The sequence below is a fragment of the Hoplias malabaricus genome, chromosome 12 (genome assembly GCF_029633855.1).
Source record: "Hoplias malabaricus isolate fHopMal1 chromosome 12, fHopMal1.hap1, whole genome shotgun sequence".
Lineage (NCBI taxonomy): Eukaryota > Metazoa > Chordata > Actinopteri > Characiformes > Erythrinidae > Hoplias > Hoplias malabaricus.
The window spans coordinates 19019482-19039922 of record NC_089811.1 but is presented as its reverse complement, the minus strand read 5'-3'; the positions used below and the strand labels follow the sequence as shown (position 1 = coordinate 19039922).

The following is a 20441-nucleotide window of genomic DNA, read 5'->3' as shown; positions in this document are numbered from 1 at the left end:
TTGTCTATAAAGGGGAACTCCAACTCCCAGAACCCTTCTGAATGACCATTGGGTTCAGATGAACACTCATTCAGCCAAGCAGCCCCAGTTAAACAGATCAGTCTCTCCGGAATACTGATTTTATATATATATATATATATATATATGATAATAATATGTGGAGTATAAACAGCATATTTTTAGTTTTTAGGTTTTTTTAATAAAGTATCGCCCTGATTTACTGGAGAGTATGCTGCCCGGTTTTCATGTTTATGCCTATTTGTGTATTGTTTTTCATCTACATTTTTCAGGTTTTTGCCCTTTTACTTAGTTTGCTGTTTCTCTTATATACTGTGAATGATCTTGTGCCTACTCCTCCTTGGATCACCACCTTAACGTGGTGGAGGGGTTTGCGTGCCTGCGTGAGCCTAGGAGCTATGTTGTCGGGGGCAATAGCCCCTGGTAGGGTCTCCCAAGGCAAATTGGTCCTAGGCGATGGGCCAGACGAAGAGTGATCCATAAAGACACGGATGAACAAGATACAAGCATGGACACAGCCTCCCTTGCCCGGAGCAGGGTTACCGGGGCCTCACCCTGGAGCCAGGCCTGGGGGAGGGGCTCCTTGGCGAGCGCCTGGTGGCCAGACTTTCACATATGGGGTCTGGCCGGGCTTAGCCCGAAGGAGATACCTGGGTCCACTCTCCCATGGGCCAACCACCTGTGGGAGAGGTAGTAATCCGGGTCTGGTGCATTGTGGATCGGGTGGCGGTCGGGGTCGGGGGCCCTGGCGTTCTGATCCTCGGTTACTGAAACTGGCTTTTGGAACATGGAACGTAATCTCTCTGGTGGGAAAAGAGCCTGAGTTGGTGCGCGAGGTTGAGAGGTACTGGCTAGATATAGTTGGGCTCACCTCGACACACAGTATGGGCTCTGGAACCAATCTCCTTGAGAGGGGCTGGATGCTCTTTCACTCTGGAGTTGCCCAGGGTGAGAGGTGTAAGGCAGGTGTGGGCTTACTCATAGCCCCCTGGCTTAGCGCCTGTACGTTGGGGTTTACCCCAGTGGACGAGAGGGTAATTTCCCTGCGCCTTCGGGTTGGGGAAAGGGCTCTGACTGTTGTTTGTGCTTATGCACCAAACAGCAGTTCAGAGTACCATGCCTTCTTGGGGACCCTAGAGGGAGTGCTGGAGAACACTCATTCTGGGGACTCCATTGTTCTGCTGGGGGACTTCAATGCTCACGTGGGTAATGACAGTGAGACCTGGAGGGGCGTGATTGGGAGGAATGGCCCCGCTGATCTGAACCCGAGTGGTGGTCAGTTATTGGATTTCTGTGCTCGTCACAGTTTGTCCATTACGAACACCATGTTCGAGCATAAGGGTGTCCACAAGTACACCTGGCATCAGGACACCCTAGGCCGCATTTCGATGATCGACTTTATAGTCGTATCATCTGACCTGCGGCCATATGTTCTGGACACTCGGGTGAAGAGAGGCGCTGAGCTGTCAACTGATCACCACCTTGTGGTGAGTTGAATCATATGGCGGGGGAGGATGCCGGACAGACCTGGCAGGCCCAAACATGTGATGAGGGTTTGCTGGGAATGTTTGGCAGAGGAACCTGTCAGAAAGATCGTCAACTCCCACATCCGGCAGAGCTTCGACTGCATCCCGGGGGAGGCTGGTGACATTGAGTCCGAGTGGGCCATGTTCCGGACCTCCATTGTTGAGGCGGCTGAATGGAGCTGTGGCTGCAAGGTTGTCGGTGCCTGTCGGGGTGGCAATCCCCGCACTCGGTGGTGGACACCCCGGGTGAGGGGGGCTGTCAAGCTGAAGAAAGAGTCCTACCGAGCCTGGTTGGCTCAGGGGACTCCGGAGGCAGCCGACAGGTACCGAGGAGCCAAGCAGCTCGCAGCCTCGGCAGTTGCTGAGGCAAAAACTCGGGTGTGGGAGGAGTTCGGTGAGAACATGGAAAACGACTTTCGGTCGGCTCTGAGAAGTTTCTGGCAAACCGTCAGGCGACTCAGGAGGGGAAACAGTTTTCCACCAACACTGTATATGGTGGGGGTGGGGAACTGTTGACCTCGACTGGGGACGTCACCAGATGGTGGAAGGAATACTTCGAGGATCTTCTCAATCCCACCAGCACGCCTTCCGCAGAGGAAGCAGAGCTTGGGGACCCTGGGGGGGGGGGCTCGTCTATCACTGGGGCTGAAGTGGCCAAGGTGGTAGGGAAACTCCTTGGCGGTAGGGCCCCGGGGGTGGATGAGGTTCACCCCGGGTTCCTCAAGGCTCTGGATGTTGTGGGGCTGTCTTGGTTGACACGTCTTTGCAACATTGCGTGGACATTGGGGGCAGTGCTTCTGGACTGGCAGACTGGGGTGGTGGTTCCCCTTTTTAAAAAGGGGGATCGGAGGGTGTGTTCCAACTATAGGGGGATCACACTCCTCAGCCTCCCCGGTAAGGTCTATGCGGGGGTACTGGAGAAGAGAGTCCGACTGATAGTTGAACCTCGGATCCAGGAGGAACAATGCGGATTCCGCCCCGGTCGTGGAACACAAGACCAGCTCTTTACCCTCGCTAGGATCCTGGAGGGTGCATGGGAGTTTGCTCAACCAGTCTACATATGTTTTGTGGAGAAGGCATTCGACCATGTCCCTCGGGGTATCCTGTGGGGGGTGCTCAGGGAGTATGGGGTACTGGGCTCTTTGTTACGAGCTATCCAGTCCCTGTACAAACAGAGCAGGAGTCTGGTTCATATGGCTGGCAGTAAGTCCGACTGGTTTCCAGTCGGAGTTGGACTCCGTCAGGGCTGCCCGTTGTCACCGGTTCTGTTCACAATTTTTATGGACAGAATTTCTCGGCGTAGCCAAGTGGCGGAGGGTGTCCAGTTTGGTGGTCTCAGGATTCCATGTCTGCTTTTTGCAGATGATGTGGTCTTGTTGGCTTCATCGAGCCGGGACCTCCAGCTCTTGCTGGACCAGTTTGCAGCCGAGTGTGAAGCGGTAGGGATGAGGATCAGCACCTCCAAGTCTGAGTCCATGGTACTCAGTCGGAAAAGGGTGGAGTGCTCTCTCCAGGTTGGAAGTGAGATCCTGCCTCAAGTGGAGGAGTTTAAATACCTCGGGGTCTTGTTCACGTGTGAGGGAAAGATGGAGCGGGAGATTGACAGGCGGATCGGTGCAGTGTCAGCAGTAATGCGGGCTCTGTACCGGTCCGTTGTGGTGAAGAGAGAGCTGAGCAGAAAAGCAAAGCTCTCGATTTACCGTTCAATCTACGTCCCAACCCTCACCTATGGTCACGAGCTTTGGGTAGTGACCGAAAGAACGAGATCGCGGGTACAAGCGGCTGAAATGAGTTTTCTCCGCAGGATGTCTGGACTCTCCCTTAGAGACAGGGTTAGGAGCTCGGACATCCGGGAGAGACTCGGAGTGGAGCCGCTGCTCCTCCACGTCGAGAGGAGCCAGTTGAGGTGGTTCGGATGCCTCCTGGACGCCTTCCTGGAAAGGTGTTCCGGGCATGTCCAACGGGGAGGAGGCCCCGGGGCAGACCAAGAACACGCTGGAGAGACTATATGTCTCGACTGGCCTGGGAACGCCTCGATATACCCCCGGAGGAGCTGGAGGTGGTGGCTGGGGAGAGGGAGGTCTGGGTTTCTTTGCTCCGACTGCTTCCCCCGCGACCCGGACCCGGATAAGCGGTGGATAATGGATGGATGGATGGATGGATGGATGGATGGATCTTGTGCCTATGTCATTTCTGCCACTAGCTTTTTACCTTAAAATTTCTTACTCAGCTCACTCTGTCTGGTGTTCACTTTTCAAAGAACATGCTATTATCTTCATGAGGTTTTACTGTAGAAATATAGAAAAAGCATTACAAATTAAAAAATGTTAAATTATAAACTGTATACCTAAGAATGTTTTTCAAGGCTACACTGTCAGAAAACCTGTACCTGTTTTCAACACCTTTAGTTAGGGAACATAATTGTACCTTTTTCAATTATAATTGTAGATTTTAAAATGTATTGATTTCTTACACCCAATTTCATCCCCAGGACTTACATTATGTTCTTTTCTTTAAAACATTATATAATGAAACTGATATTTACCTCTTGTTTTGGAGAAGAGAATGTAATGTACCCTTAGCGAACACAACTGGACTTTAAAACTACTGTTGTGCATTTAAAGGTACACTTATATAGAACCTTTAATGAGAACCAGTAACGTACCTCTATCATATATTTTTTGAGTGTGTATAGTGCAGTTTTCTGGAAACAGTAGGATTTAACCATTTTACATAAATTAAATGTCTGCTAAATACAGCACTATAATACAGCAACTTCCCAGAGTAAATACACAAGATCTTTATACTGTTTACTAGGAAACATTTTATGTAAAGCAGCAGTGGAATTTTCCTAGAAGTTTGGTTTAACCATTTTACTACATTTAAATCCTGGTATTTTCCATTGTTATTACTCCAAATTCAAATAATTTTACTTGAGGACATGTTACAAGACTCTAATGGATTTTTCTGGTACCAGCTTAATTTAATTTTTTTATAAAAGGAAAACTGTGAAAGAATTTCCAACTTGGTTATTTAATGGTTGTAACAATATTTTTCCACCAGTCATGTGTGTTTGTGATTAAAAATTAAGTCAATTATTCATTAATTCATTCATTCATCATCTGTAACCGTTTATCCAGTTCAGGGTCACAGTGGGTCAGAAGCCCACCCAGAATCACTGCAAGGCAGGAACACACCCTGGAGGGGGTGTCAGTCCATCGCAGGGCAACACACTCCCACATTCACTCACCCACTCACAACTGTGGACACTTTGAATAGCCAATCCACCTACCAACACGTTTTTGTACCGTGGTAGGAACCCGGAGGAAACCAACGCAGACATGAGGAGAACATAGCCAACTCCTCACAGACAGTCACCCGGAGCGGGGCTCATAAGTCAATTATGTATAATTATTCATCCCTTTATTCATTGTCTGTAACCTCTTATCCAGTTCAGGGTCACGGTGTGTCTGGAGCCTACCTGGAACAACTGGGCGCAAGGCAGGGAGACACCCAGTCCTTCACAGGGCAACACACACACTCACACATTCACACCTACGGACACTTTTGACTCACCAATCCACATACCAGTGTGGTTTTTTTTGGACCATGGGAAGAAACTGGAGCATCTTGTGGTAGGGCTTGAACCCCAGGATCCTGGAGCTATGTGACTGTGACACTACCTGCTCTGCCACCATGCTGCCTATGTGTAGTTATTCATTCATTCATTGTCTGTAACCGCTTATCCAGTTCAGGGTCATGAGTTCGGAGCCTAGCCAGAATCATTGGGCGCAAGGCAGGAACACATCATGGAGGGGGCACCAGTCCTTCAAAGGGTGACACACTCACACCTAAGGACACTGTTGAGTGGCGATTCCACCTACCAACGTGGGTTTTTGGACTGTGAGAGGAAACCAGAGCACCCTGAGGAAACCCATGTGGACACAGTAAGTACACACTAAACTCCTCAAAGACAGTCACACAGAGTGGACCCTGGAGCTGTGCTGCCCTATGTGTATTTAAATTATTCATTCATTCATTCATTCACTATCTGTAACCGCTTATCCAATTCAGGGTCGCGGTGAGCCCAGAGCCTACCTGGAATCATTGGGCGCAAGGCGGGAATACACCCTGGAGGGGGCGCCAGTCCTTCACAGGGCAACACAAACACACACACACATTCACTCACACACTCAGACCTACGGACACTTTTGAGTTGCCAATCCACCTACCATCGTGTGTTTTTTTTGGACTGTGGGAGGAAACCGGAGCACCCGGAGGAAACCCACGTGGACACGGGGAGAACACACCAACTCCTCACAGACAGTCACCTGGAGCGGGAATCGAACCCACAACCTCCAGGCCCCTGGAGCTGTGTGACTGCGACACTACCTGCTGCGCCACCATGCCGCCCGTAATTAAATTAAATTATTAGTAGTAAAAAATACAACTATTGAAATATGTAAATCAATTATAAATAACATATATATTACAGGTCTCTATGACATAATTACAGATATAAAAAAACATTCCTAATGGTGATAATGACATTACAGAGATCCATTATGGAATCTTCAGTGATTCATACTTAATCGTGACTAGTCAAATTGGAGTTCTGACAAGTAATACATTCAGTTCCAGAGCTCTACAACTCCATTCTTACTAGTAAAAACTCATATTCAACACATGCTAATTCACATGGGCTAGCATGCCTCTTCTTCTCTCACAGTTTTCTTAAAGTACATATAAATACAAGAGTCACTCTGAGCCTGATGCTATATTTCTGGTACTGTTAGCAGGGTAAACAGCATAGCTAGCTTACAGTTAGCAAAACATGGGTTATAAACTTATTAACTATTTTCCTAAAGCGATAATAACATTTAGTACATTTAGGGACAAACTGTTCCTCTACAGAGACCCTTCCAGCTTATCTCTCACACTCTATGTCTATTTTTCACAGAGAAACTTCGTTGCACACGGACACCACCACCCTTTTCCTGCCTCTGTTCCTGACATAAATATGTATAAGCTGCACATACATAAAGTTTCCTCAATGAACATAGAGCTATAAAATGTAATTTTAAATAGTACTCATGATAATTTTTTAAACTGTATTTTGGATCTCTATATCATACATATATTTTATACATATATAGAGATATGTATAAAACTATTATTAATAGAACTATTAACAGAACCATCGTTTTCTTTTGCTGTTCTGTAGAGTTTTGAAGGCTTTTTGAAGGTGTTCCTCAGTCCAAGCACTTACTTATAAGGTGGTCATCTGAAATTCATGGGCTGTGATTATGGTAGTGGTATGTTAATTGAAAAATATGTGCACATACTCCCAATTTGTTTTACTTGTTTTACTAAGTCACACTCTATTAAAAGATCTGGTGTTTACTCAGTTTTTATGAAACTGGCAGGAAGTTTGTCGAAATGTCCATTTATTCACACAGTTTGCTTGTGTTTTTATAAAGGTTTCACAAGTGAGACCCTTTTGAATACTGTTGTTGCAAATGAAATATAAATGTAATTACTGCTTATACTAAATGATGCAAGTGCATTTGAATATTATAGCAGGTTGACATTGATAAATCTAACCTTGTAAGGGCTAAATCAGTTTCTACCCATCTGTTTGAAACTAAATCAATAACCTTTTCCTGATAATTTTGCTGTGAAAGTAACCAACAGCTACTGCTTTTTGGAACAGAATAAAATTAAGACGAAGAATGTGACAGGCTGTGAATCATCAGGACACTCAACAAGAACATCTGCGGGTGGTCAGTGAGAACACACAATGGTGGTTTTCTATGATTTACTTCTCAGCTCCTTTGTTGAGTAATGCAGGAGAGACTGCTTCTGATGGAGGAAATGCTACATAATGAAATGCAGTGAGTGAGAGTACACATTTCTTACAATTTTGTAAATTCACAATGAAAAATTAGTAAATTTAGTTAATATCACATTAGCTGTATGATTATTTTCAGTATACATTTCGATTTAATAGAGTTAGAGGCCTGTCTGTGTGTCTAAGATTGTCTATGTGGAAGTATACATGTGTGTGTGTGTGTGTGTGTGTGTGAGGGGAAAAAGCAGCTGTAAGGTCACAGCAGTAATGGAGGTTAAGTGTGTGTGCACAGTAAAGTGGGTCGGCTGAGCTGCCACTGCTTCATAATGAAGTGCTTCATCACTGCAGTTAACATTATAAAGACACAACAGCCTGAGCACTCTTTATTAAACAGCCTGGAGAAGAGAAAAGCTCAGCATATGAAATATATTTTAATCAGTTCTACACTATGCACGGTATCCACTTTTTAAATCTACTGTAAAAAAATCAAACCTGAACTACACTGCTGAATTCTCAGGCTATATTAAAATGTAGTCTATCTTGTAAAAGCTCATGCAAACTGCCTTAAATAGACAACCACAACTATACAGTGATAAGTGTGGGTAATTTGGTGAATTGTTTGTGCTAGTGGGAAATGTTTTTTGATAATGTCAATTTTCAGGATTGTTATTTCTCTATTAGTTCAGTTCTGTAGTTTGCAACTGAAGTAAAGGGCACACAGTTTTCAGTTTTTTACTTTCACTTCTTATTTTTACTACCTCTGGAAAGTTTTTAGAGATGGCAAAAATAAAAAATAAATTTAACCTTCCTATCCAGGATTTCATTCCAACGGCCTGCGTCTCTAAATATCTCAGAGCAGCCCCAGAGGTGTCAGGCCAGCTGAATCACAATTCTGGGAAGGATGAAATTTTCTGGACCTGAATTTGCCACCTCTGACAGTTTCCCTATTTCAAAGCACTGCAGGGCAGTTCTTGTGGAGCACTGTGTTAAACACGAGTGAATTATTGAGTAAAAGGAAAAATACATTCTATATTAATTGTGGACATTTTCTGTGTTAAAAACCTGCCTTCAACATTAATACTGCTTAAAAATTAATAATGCTTTTAGAAATTGAATACTTGATGAAGCAGGAAACAAACCCTGAAAGCTGAACTCATGGTGAAAGTGGAGGGATATTTCAGTGGTCTAGCCCAGACTTGTACTAATTAGGGATGCACCGATACCACATTTTCCCCTCTGATATCAATATTTCATGTTCAATTATCAATATATCTTAACCACTAGACTGGTGCCTATAAATCCAGATATTTATATTGTTACACTTACAGATTTTATTTTTTAAAGCAGTGTTCTGTATTGCTAATAAGATATAATAAGCTTGAATGAACAACATTTACTTCTTTTTTTTTCTTAACAGGTTTATTAACTAAGTTTCAAAGCCATGAAAAAAATAAATATTTCCACAATGCAGTAACAAGTACAAGTAGGATGACATGGTCTAACCCAGGGGTCGGCAACCTTTACCACTCAAAGAGCCATTTGGACCCGTTTCACACAGTAAAGAAAACACTGGGAGCCACAAAATCCTTTTGAAATTCTAAATTAAATAACACTGCATATAACAGGGTTTTTTTGCCGTTGTGCTATGTATAAACAAACTATACTGTGTTACATTTGTGAAATTAATGAACGACTGCAGAAAAATTAAATAACATTTCTGCATGCAACAAAACATTTTTAACTCAGAAAAAAAGACATTGGGTTGACGGTTAAGTAAAATACTCAATGTCTATTTGAATCCTTGTAGTGGGAAAAAAAAAACGCCGAACTTAAATTATCCACTTGCAGCAAACAAAAATGCTGTCCTCTCTCTGCGTGCCATCATCCTTTTACTGGCGCCGTGCAGTCAGCTGTCAAAAAGTTCAAGAAAACACACACTGGCAGGTGGCACGTTGGAAGTTGTGACGTATATTAAGAGCGACAAAATATTTTAAATATTAAAATATTTTAGATGTTACAAGATCGCCATAATCTTCATAGAATTACATTTTGAAAATGAACGCACTAAAATAAAATACATTTTAATTAAATACTCAGTAATTATTTTCAAAAGCTGTGCCGCATCAGAGGGATCAAAGAGCCACGGGTTGCCGACCCCTGGTCTAACCTGACTGAACAGCTTTTAAGACTGCCATGAGGATATTTGTCATGACTATGAAATGCAATTTCTAAGGACTGCTGCAGACCTGTGTTAGCATGCTTCTTTGTGGTTGCTTGAATGAAGTCTGTTGTTTGGCATGCTTTAAAGAAGCAATCTTTAGGGGCAAGCATTTTTAGAAGGGCAATAGGGCTTTTTGGGTCCGGTAAAATATAACAGTAACCCTGTTCATTTGGTCATTTCATAACTGCAAGGCAAGACACTGTTTGTAGACCCGGCCACACTGTGGACTGTAAAATGATTGGACAGAGGGCGGGATCACAAGAGCTCCGCTCCGGACTAGGCATTTCTCAAAAAGAAAATACTGCTTTAGCAATGCTGTGAGAGGCAGCAGTGTTTTAGCTTTGACAATTTCCTTAAGCTAAGATCACACACCCTGGTCATTTTATGACTAAGTACAGTAAATATCCTACAGAGTGCTCCTTTAAACTGGGGTTACTCTACACGACATTTAGCCCTATTTTAAAAATTGTTGCCTTGAAATTGCATTTCACACCTATGGTATTGGTGCTCTCTGTAGCCGATACCAATACTGTGTTCAAGTTCCAGTATCAGTGGTGCAACACTTAATGTAAAGCTAAATGTATACTACAATTTATAGAGTGTATCATAGCATGAACATAGTTAAAATGCAATGAAAATGAGATTTTTTACTTTGTTACCATGTCCACGTGGTGGTGCTCAGCACTAGAAGCATACTATTTGTGAAATAAGTAGTCCACGCCATGGCTGAGTATTTATGCCCAGACAAATGGATTTCAAATGGGCAAATTCAGATGGCCAAATTTATGCTATGTCATAAACCTAAGAAACCAATCGCATCAACTTTCAGGACAGGGCTTTTCAAATTGCAGCTGAATAGAAGAAGTGTAAGTGAAATAAAGATTAATTGCATATTAGCATTAGTTTTTTTTCTTGGAAATAACTTCTAAAATTTGTTGCAGTTGCCTGGCTTAAGTGAACCCAAGCTGCATGTGTATGTAAAGTAGCCTAGGTGTGATCATAAGATGTCTGATATAGATTGATATGGAATATGGGACATATCAGTAGCAAATTTAAAATGAAAATGCAATATGGCAATGTCATCCTAAGGTTTAATTGGAATTTCCCATTCATACATGCAAGTTTGAACTCAAAATCAAAATCCAAATGTAATAATTCCATTAATATCAACATTTAAGCATCTTTTTGAAATTTCCATTTCCACCTTAAATGGCGCTGCTGTAATATTTGGGTGCAATGAGGCACGAGTAACTAATGTGCCATTTAATGTGGAATGGAGACAGAAGCTGGTACTAAACTCAATGGCTCCATATTTTAAGTTAGAGCCTTGTCTGCTGATTGTGCTGTTGGCCCCACCCTGATTGACTGAGTGAAGTGGAAGGTTGTGAAAATGAATTGGTTTGCATTTTCACAAGCATTTTGTCACAGAATGATCACTGTGCTCTAGTTTCCTCCCAAGGTCCACAAACACATGTTGGTAGGTGGATTGGCGACTCAAAAGTGTGCATAGGTCTGAGTGTGCGAGTGAATTTTTGAGTGTGTGTCGCCCTGTGAAGGACTGGCGCCCCCTCCAGGGTGTGTTCCTGCCTTACGCTCAGTGACTCCAAGGTAGGCTCTGGACCCACCGCGACCTTGAACTGGATAAGCGGTTACAGACAATGAATGATTGAATGATCACTGTTTCCCCTTAGCTGTTTCCCCTTTAACATTTGAATTTTTGCCATCTTTCTCGAGTGGTGGTGAGTTTTTCAATCATGTTGTCACTGAGTGCAAAATTATATTAGGTGAATAACATTTGGATTATCATTTTTTGCAATTGTCACATGAAACGTGATCTTTAAAATCTTTCAGAAAGTACATTTCATTTAAATAAAGACACTAAATGAAAGCATTTAATTCTCAATATAAATTATTGTCTATATATAGTATATGTCTACGAAACTGTAACAGTAAATGGAGTTATTAAAATTCTCTTCACAAATCTGCACATGAATGGATAATTTAAATTATTCTAAATGTCTTAGAACTATATTGCCAATTTGCATATTGCATTTATATTTATTATATTTTCTACTGATATACTTCCATAATGGAATACAGTATTATATTGTTTCAAATTTTATTGTCAGTACTGTGGCACTCTGCTGATAATATCCGTATTGTTACCAATGGTAACGGCGCAAATTAAGTTCAAGGAAAGTGAGAGAGATGTGTCAGCATGTGATGATGCAGTTCCCATGATGCATCAGTGCTTTTTCTATGTAGTTTATTCAGGATTTTTAATGTTTATATGAAATTTATGGTTGTTGTTTAAGGCTGTGTGGGTGATGTATATGTCTTCTACAAGCTGTGTTTTGCCTTTTCCCAACTTTTTTCTCTGCCATGATGTTCTTGTATGTTTGCTTTGGTCTCCCCCACTAAAATTTAAAGCTAGGAGGAAATTCTTGTTGAACACCACATAGTGCGTATCATTGATGTAAACATGGTTATACCACTGAAGAAGAGTGGCAAAGGAAAACATGCTACCTACCTCAGCAAATTTTCTGGGCATGCAACAGTTTGAACCGATATATTAATATTTATTAGAACACACACGCACACACACACACACTCACAAATGCATATGAAGTATTATCTTATTACCTGTCACACTGAGGAATGTGGTCCTGCGCACCAGGAAGCCCCCAAATGGCAGCTCACAGGTATAGTTTCCAATGTCCTCCTCTTTTACTTCCTGAATTGACAAAGTGTCCCCAGATTGCAAAATAGACTCTCTCCACTGCCACACACTGCACTCCTGAGACACACACACACACAGAGACAGAGAGAGAGAATAAGGAGGAAGGATGAGCAGGAAGAAAACAAAAGGAAGGGATAAAAGAGAAAAAGGGATAGTTAAACAGAAACAGAAAGAAAGTATATATATGTGTGTGTGTGTGTGTGAGAGAGAGAGAGAGAGAGAGAGAGAGAGAGGAAGGACACGGTGATTAGAGAGAGAACAATACAGTAATGTAAATGCAATTACCTTATCAAACTAACACAGACAACCAGGAGGCTCTCTCTCACTCTCTCTCTCTCTCTCTCTCTCACACACACACACACACACACACACACACACACACACACACACACACACACACAACAGTGTTTTATGCCACTAGTAAATATAAATATTTAATGACAAATATAGTAAATATATCAAGATTAAAGTTCTAAATATTTTGAGATTAAAGCCATAATATTTTGAGAATAGTCAAAGACCTAATATTCAGAGCATAAAGCACAAGACCATTGCATCAGAAAACATGCTCTTTAGGGCTGCAGTAGGGTTTTTTGACAGCATAATGGACTTCAATTTTTAATAATAAGCTGTGGATTTCCTCTATATCATTGGCTTTTCTAGCCTTTCAACCTGTCAGGTTTGTTTTAATAAAAACTAAATAACTTGCATTACGTTTTAGAAAATGTGGCCCTAAAATGCAATTTTACAAACACAGAGGTCCCTCTTTACCTTGTACCACGTTATCTGTGGTGTTTCGTTGGGCTGGACGTAGTCCTGGATGTCAGGGCAGGTGATGTCTTTGCTCTTGCCCAGTTCAGCCTTCTCAGGGTACTGCAGTTTGGAGCTGTAACAGGCTGCTGTGTCATTATCAGCCACCAACAGAGTCATGGACACTTTCATACAGAACGTAGAGTTCCTGTTAGTGCCAGAGAGAGAGAGAGAAACACACACTCACACTCAACCCTGCCAAGTACACACTGATCTGCATACGCTTCACTTAAAGGGTTCCCACTGAATGAGAAAATAACCAGCGCACAATCAGTGTGATAATTGGTCCAAATTTGCAGACACTTTCCCCAGCTGTTAAACCATTTTACCATTTGAAAAAATCCATCCCAAAAAAGGAATTACATTAATGACTTTCTTTTCCCACTGATTTCACATGATTAAACCTAAATTCACTGCAGGAGTGGGAAATCATTGCTTAGAGAAATGGTTAGGGGGAATGCTAACATGGATAATTATGAGCAGACCAATAGGACTCTGTAACCCCTGTGGTGGATTACATCATTGGTAGCTCATATAAGGCATGCTAACATTGAGGCTGCCTTCAAATTCTGCTTGGAAATTCCTACTTAGGAGTTCTGGGGTCATAATTATGATGGGATATTCACTCAAGTGGTTTTTAGTCAAGGGAAAATGGATGCCCTGAGAAAATCCCTTTGGTTTTGACTAGAGATGCATTAAAAGTGATACTGGTATTGGGTATTTGCCCGATACCATGTTCATTTACTCATATTCATAACCACAAATGAGACTCCGATACCAACATCCAATACCTCCTGCCTAGTGCTGTGTTAATGAGCAGAAAACTCAATGTCGCAGATCTGGAATTATTTCACTAGCTGAATAAACCTTCATTTCTATTCTCAGTTACCACAGCCAGCTGCACGCTATCAGGGTAACACGAAGGGTGGACTGACGGAGGCGGACGCACACGCTACAACACAGATTTTATTAATGTAAGAATATAACAAAACAAAAACAAACAAACTTGAGGGCAAACACGATGACTGAATAAATTAAAGGGCTTGAAACAACAACATGAAAAGAGGAAACGAAAACAAGGAACAACTAAATAGAAATTAGAACAACACGAAACAACACGACTTGCAATTTGAACAACACAAAACAAAACAAATAACCAATAAAAGGAAGTGACACAAGGGAACTTAAATACATGACACAGACGAGACACACCTGAAACAGATAAAGAGGGTTAAGGACAAGGAGGCGGAACAAAGGCGGGACAAGTGCGGAGACATGGACATGTGCTGAGAGAACACATGGCGGGGAAAACAAACAGGACTGGGCCAGGATGTGACAGATGCCCCCTCCAAGACGCACAACTCCCAGGGCGCGAAAAGCTAGACTCCCCAGGAGCTGGCGCAGGAGGGGGCAGGAAAAACAAAACAGAACGAAACCACAAGACTCAGGACAAGACAGGAAATGGAGCTGGAGACAAGAGACTCGACTGAAACGGACACTGGACAGGACTAGAAAGAAGAGATGGGAATCGTGAGAAGGCAGAGGACAGATTCAAAGACAGGGCAGGAGCAGGCACACGTGACTGGACAGGGTGTTGTCTTTTGATGGAACACTGGACGGAAATGGAGACAGGACAGGTGATGGGACTGAGGCTTGGTATGAGACTGTACAGGTGACGAGACGGGGAACTGGGACTGGACTTGATTAAAGACTGGGGACTGGACAGGACTTGGCTGGGGAACAGGGACAAGGACGTTTACAGGGACAAACACGAACACAGTAACAGGGACAGGAAGAGAGACAAAAGCGGACACAGGTACAGGGACAAGGACAGAGACAGGAACTATGACAGGAACAGACAGGGGAACCAAAACAACTGGAGAGTGCCCAGGACTGTCTGAGGTACCAGCCTGGGCACAGTTCTGGGTATCGGCCTAGAAGTCCATGGGGCCGATTTACGGACATGAACTGAAGCGGCCGGGGCTACGGTCACAGGTGCAGAAGCGGCCCGGGGCCACAGTCACGGGTGCAGAAGCGGCCGGGGCCACAGTCACGGGTGCAGAAGCGGCTGAGGAATCTGCCTTCCCCGGAGCTGGTGCGGCGGGTGCCGCCTTCGCTGGAGCTGGTGCGGTGGGTGCCACCTTCACGGAGACAGGAGCGGCGGGTGCCGCCTTTACGGAGACAGGTGCGGCGGGTGCCGCCTTCACGGAGACAGGTGCGGCAGGTGCCGCCTTCACGGAGACAGGTGCGACTGGGTTCGCCGCCTTCACGGGGACAGGTGCGGCTGGGTTCGCCGCCTTCACGGGGACAGGTGCGGCTGGGTTCGCCGCCTTCACGGGGACAGGATCGGAGACGTCCCCCGAGGCAGGAGCTCATGCTGCTCGCCGGGCACCTGCTGTAGTTTTAGCGGGTTTAGGGGGACTGATGGGCGCACTCTTGAGGGACTTCTTCAACCATAGTTCCCCCGGAGATGCGCCCGTTAGCCTCACCTCTCATGTCCAGTGGTTTGAGGCTACCAGCCCCTCCCCTAAACCCCCCCAAAAAATTTCCCCGGACCTAAGGGGGTAATCCTCAGGAGCAGGGGTCCCTGCAGAGACGTCCTCGGGGGCAGTCCGTGAGAATCTCTCGTTTAAGAGTTCTAAAAATGTCTCTAGTCAGTTCAAGGGCCTTTTCTTTAATTATTTGTTCTGCCCACTGCAACGCCTCTCCTCTGAGAAGAGATCTAATAAAGATGACCTGGACAATGTCAGGAGGAGCAGGACAGGTCAAAATTTGAAAATAAAGTCTGCATTGTAATAAAAATCCCTTACAGTTGGGACCTCCTTAGAATTCACCGGGTACTCCCATGACGGATTGTAAAATAGATGGTTGATTATCCACCCTTATGGCCAGTAAATCCTCTGCTATTTTCATGGTTTTCTCCGGTGATATGGCTGTGTTAGCTGCGTCCTTTAGTTGATCGGTCATTCTGTCATGGAACGTGAAGGGCGGACTGACGGAGGCGGACGCACACGCTACAACACAGATTTTATTAATGAAAGAATATAACAAAACAAAAACAAACAAACTTGAGGGCAAACACGACGACTGAATAAATGAAAGGGCTTGAAACAACAACATGAAAAGAGGAAACGAAAACAAGGAACAACTAACTAGAAATTAGAACAACACGAAACAACACGACTTGCAATTTGAACAACACAAAACAAAACAAATAACCAATAAAAGGAAGTGACACAAGGGAACTTAAATACATGACACAGAGGAGACACACCTGAAACAGATAACGAGGGTTAAGGACAAGGAGGCGGAACAAAGGCGGGACAAGTGCGGAGACATGGACAATAACAGACAGGGCCAGGGAAAACAAACAGTGTGCCAGGATGACACACACGCTATCAGATCCGTATACTCATGCTATTATGGGAAAATGAATGTAGGTGACTGCATGGACATGAGAATGTAAGCAAGATACGTTTAATTCAAGTGCTTGTGTGTATGTTTTATATATATATCAGTGGCGGATGCTGGTCTTTCACGGAGGGAAAGCTCAATTTCGGCCTACATCATAAAATGTGTCAGTTTATTTATACGTAAATTCTCCCCTTTGTTCCTTTTTAAGAAAATGCTTTTTGACTCTGTCGTACCAACAAGGCATCTTTTCCAGGGACTTGACTAGTGTCCTCTCAATGGCCAGCAGAGCTAGGCTGCTTAAACGGCCTTGGCCCATGTGAAAAAGTGATGTGTCGGTTGCGAACGAACCGGTTCAAAGAGCCGGCTCTTGTAAGTGAATGATGAGAGACTTTTCCCGCCTAAGACCGAGCCATATTTTTTAAAGGCTTGCCATTCAACCAATCAGAGAACAACAAGCAAAGGTACCAATCAGCGAAGGGTTATACCACCAAGCAGGGAGGGGAGGGGTGGGTGGCATCCACCCCTCCCCTCCCTGCTTGGTGGTGTGTGCAGTGCTTGCACATCGCAAACAGGAGGAAAGTGAAAAAGGAGTGTTTTGCACTTTGCAGAGTATTTGTTTATTTTATTACCCAGAAATGAATGATTATTTAATAAGCTATTTTGTAATACCTACCTTTTGGGTTCCATTGGCTATATTTCAGAGTTTACAAGTGATTTTTTCTTAAGGTGTTTAAATAAAAATCCAGTTATTTATACAATTGAATGTGTGAGTGCAATCAGTGAGTTACTGATTTACTGATTTATGAATTACAAGACAGCCATAAAAACAATTGGCCATTGCAACACTATTTATTATTTTTAATACTGAACAATAATATTTTGTCCATATAGTCATGTAAAATGTAGGTAATACTGTTCTGTACCCGTGGAAATAAGTGGTAAAACAAAGAGCCATTTAGGAGCCGAAAGAGCCGGCTCTTTTGGCTCGGCTCATCATAAAGAGCCGGCTCTTTTGGCTCCTAAATGGCTCTTTCTTTTACCACTTATTTCCACGGGTACAGAACAATATTAAAAGAGCCAAAATTCCCATCACTAATGTGAAGTGTGTCCGCCTGTGCTCCCACGGATCTTTACACCAAAGGATCGCTGATTCGCTCATTTCGCTGTCAATCAAAAAGGGATTCAACCTCAGACAAATCATCCAATCATCATGCAGAAGCTGAGCATCCGGGCCAGCCGAGGCCAGCCCACTGCCCCCATAGACCCCCAGAGACGCTGAGCATCCGATGGGCGGGACAAAGCCCAGCATTTATCCAATGGCTCGTCTCGTTTCGCTGTACTTCGCTGCTTCGCTATTGAACTCTGTGGACGCTCAGCGTCCTCACTGTTTAAAACACCGTTAAACTGCGGGAATGAATGAGAGGAAAGCTGCGTCTTTACCGGTGATTAGAAGCTGATTCTGAACAAAAGTTGAGCTCGTTGTTGTTCATATTTATTCAATGACATGTACACATAACAGTATATATTTGATCACTTATTTTTTGACATTTTAGGGGAAGCTGAGCTTCCCTTGCAGTTTTAGAGCAATCGCCACTGATATATATATATATATGTTATATAATTATGTTATAGTCCTCTGTTCACTGTGCATAGGGGTGTATTTTGTCTGGTATGCGGCTCCTCGTCAGAACACAAACGCAGAAATAAAAAAATAATTTGGGGCGCTGTCTTGACTGTCCTCAAACAATAATAAATAAACATCCAACGCAACCCTGAACTGGATAAGGGTTACAGATAATAGCTGTGTCTCATTTCAGTGGCTGCATCCTTCGAAGGATGCATTTGTAGGCAGATTATGTCACAGTGGCACAACTAGACTGTCCCACTTCACAGGCTCATATGTGGCTGACAAATGTGTCCTTCTTTTAGCAAGAAACAAATGACGCAGCAGGACTATTAAGAAGGAAAATGTACTTCAATAAAATGATAAATTGACCCATTTATCTCTCTTTTCTCTACAGTGGTGTTAAAAGACACGGGTCTGAGGTAAATACACAGCATCTGAAACTTCAACAGACACACAGCGATAATTTCTGTAAAATATTGTTTATAAGGGAGTTCTATTGAGATCTGCTCACTTCAGAAAGCTATCATAATTACTAATACAGCCTTTCAGTTTTACACAATCAATGACTTAAATGTTCATTGTTTATTTTAAAGATTACCCATTATGTGTATGGTGTGTCAAAATTGTGTGAGGAGAGTGAGGAGAACTGTGAGGAGAGCACACCGGAGAAAAGAGGAAGACGAGCAGCAGAGAGATAATGTTTGTTTGTTTAATTAATAACATTCAATAAACGACTCCAATATCTACTGTCATCATTGGGTTTTTGGGAAATAATAAAATGAAAGGGTGCACTGATTATTATCACTATAAACAATAACCAAAAAAGCATATAAAGCCACAAAGGTGTTATAAAAGTAAACGCAGCAGGAGAACATTCCATCAAAAAAGCTGTATATGTTTCAAATTGTGATTTGTTTATTTATGATATCTTTTGAGTGAAATCCTCTTTAATAAAACACTTTCATCTCCAGCTGTAATAAATTCAGGAAAACAATTAAAGGAAAGTTTCTGGCTCCGCCCTGAAGGCACAGGAGCCCGCAGCAGCGAACAGGGGCAGGGCTGAGTGACGGTAACTACAATCAAACAGGAAATCCTTTGTTGAGTAGACTGTCTCTTTTTGGTTTAGCCTTTGAAGGATAGGCCTCCATAGACCACGTCCTTCGAAGGATGCAGCCCCTGAATTGAGATGCAGCTAATGAATGAATGAAAGTGCAGAGCTGAAAACATTCTAACTTTCCCACTGTTAGAAAAAAGGCTTCCACACAATATGTTTACAGTTCAGCACTGGGAGTATTTATTAATATATTTATTATTTTTAAATCTCCTTAATATATCTTTGGACTCGTTCTGCTTCTTTAAACACTTGAGGTGGTAATGCCCCAAGACATAGATATCATTAATTTTTGTGTATAAAGTTTTTAATTAAACAAATATATTTTAATTCATAACTACACTATTACACAATGCTCCTGATTGCTTAATTCTAAACAAGTATCGTTATTGATATCGACAAGTACAAAAATACACATACTTGTACTCATACTCGGATGGAACAAAATGGTATTTATGCATCTCTAGTTTTGACTTTTGTTGTTCTAACATCACAAAAATATATATTGCCTTATTGAAAAAATTAGGATATGCATTCGATAAACAGTGTTTTTAATCCCATATAAAAATTGTTCATAGGCAAGTAGGGGTATAACCATGGTTTTGAGATAACATTTTGGTGCAAGTATGGTATGACATATAATATAAAAAAAGAATTGTTAAAAAAAAACATACAACTAATATATTATTAAATGCAGTTTCACTGGAACAGACAGTTGTGCAACATGCAGTTTTTTCTAGCTAGTGCCATATAGTCCACCTGAGGGAGTTCATACAGCCTGTACTGTAGATAATTAAACAGTAAAGTGTAAATGGTAGCATCTTCAATGTGTTTACACAAACACACACATGTACACACATTAACCTTGTCCAATGCACTACATTACACATCTTATTCATGACATGAAATAAGGTTAACAGCCAGAATATTGGTAAAATATTTGTTTCTTTTAAGTTGTTTTAAATCCAAAGGTGAAGAGGCTGAGAGATCATAAATAAAGAGGGATCAAAACAAGTGTAGAAGAGAGAGGAGGTGGAGATGAAGGAGGAGTAGGGTGGGAAACAAGCAAGAGTACAGATATTATAGCAATACTCCTAAACCTCTACAGTTCCCACAATATTAT

The 20441-nt window shown here is 42.7% G+C and overlaps 1 protein-coding gene across 4 annotated transcripts in view; it reads right to left on the bottom strand.

Annotated features, from left to right (window-relative positions):
* The window catches only part of il1rapl1a (interleukin 1 receptor accessory protein-like 1a), a 234232-nt gene that overhangs the window by 79311 nt on the left and 134480 nt on the right, over nucleotides 1–20441 (bottom strand). For all 4 annotated transcript variants that reach the window (XM_066641201.1, XM_066641202.1, XM_066641203.1 and 1 more), the window contains 2 exons: nucleotides 13128–13314; nucleotides 12260–12413 (listed from right to left, as the gene is read on the bottom strand). In XM_066641201.1, coding sequence (XP_066497298.1) covers nucleotides 12260–12413; nucleotides 13128–13314 — 341 coding nt within the window. The remainder of the gene's footprint in view (nucleotides 1–12259; nucleotides 12414–13127; nucleotides 13315–20441) is intronic.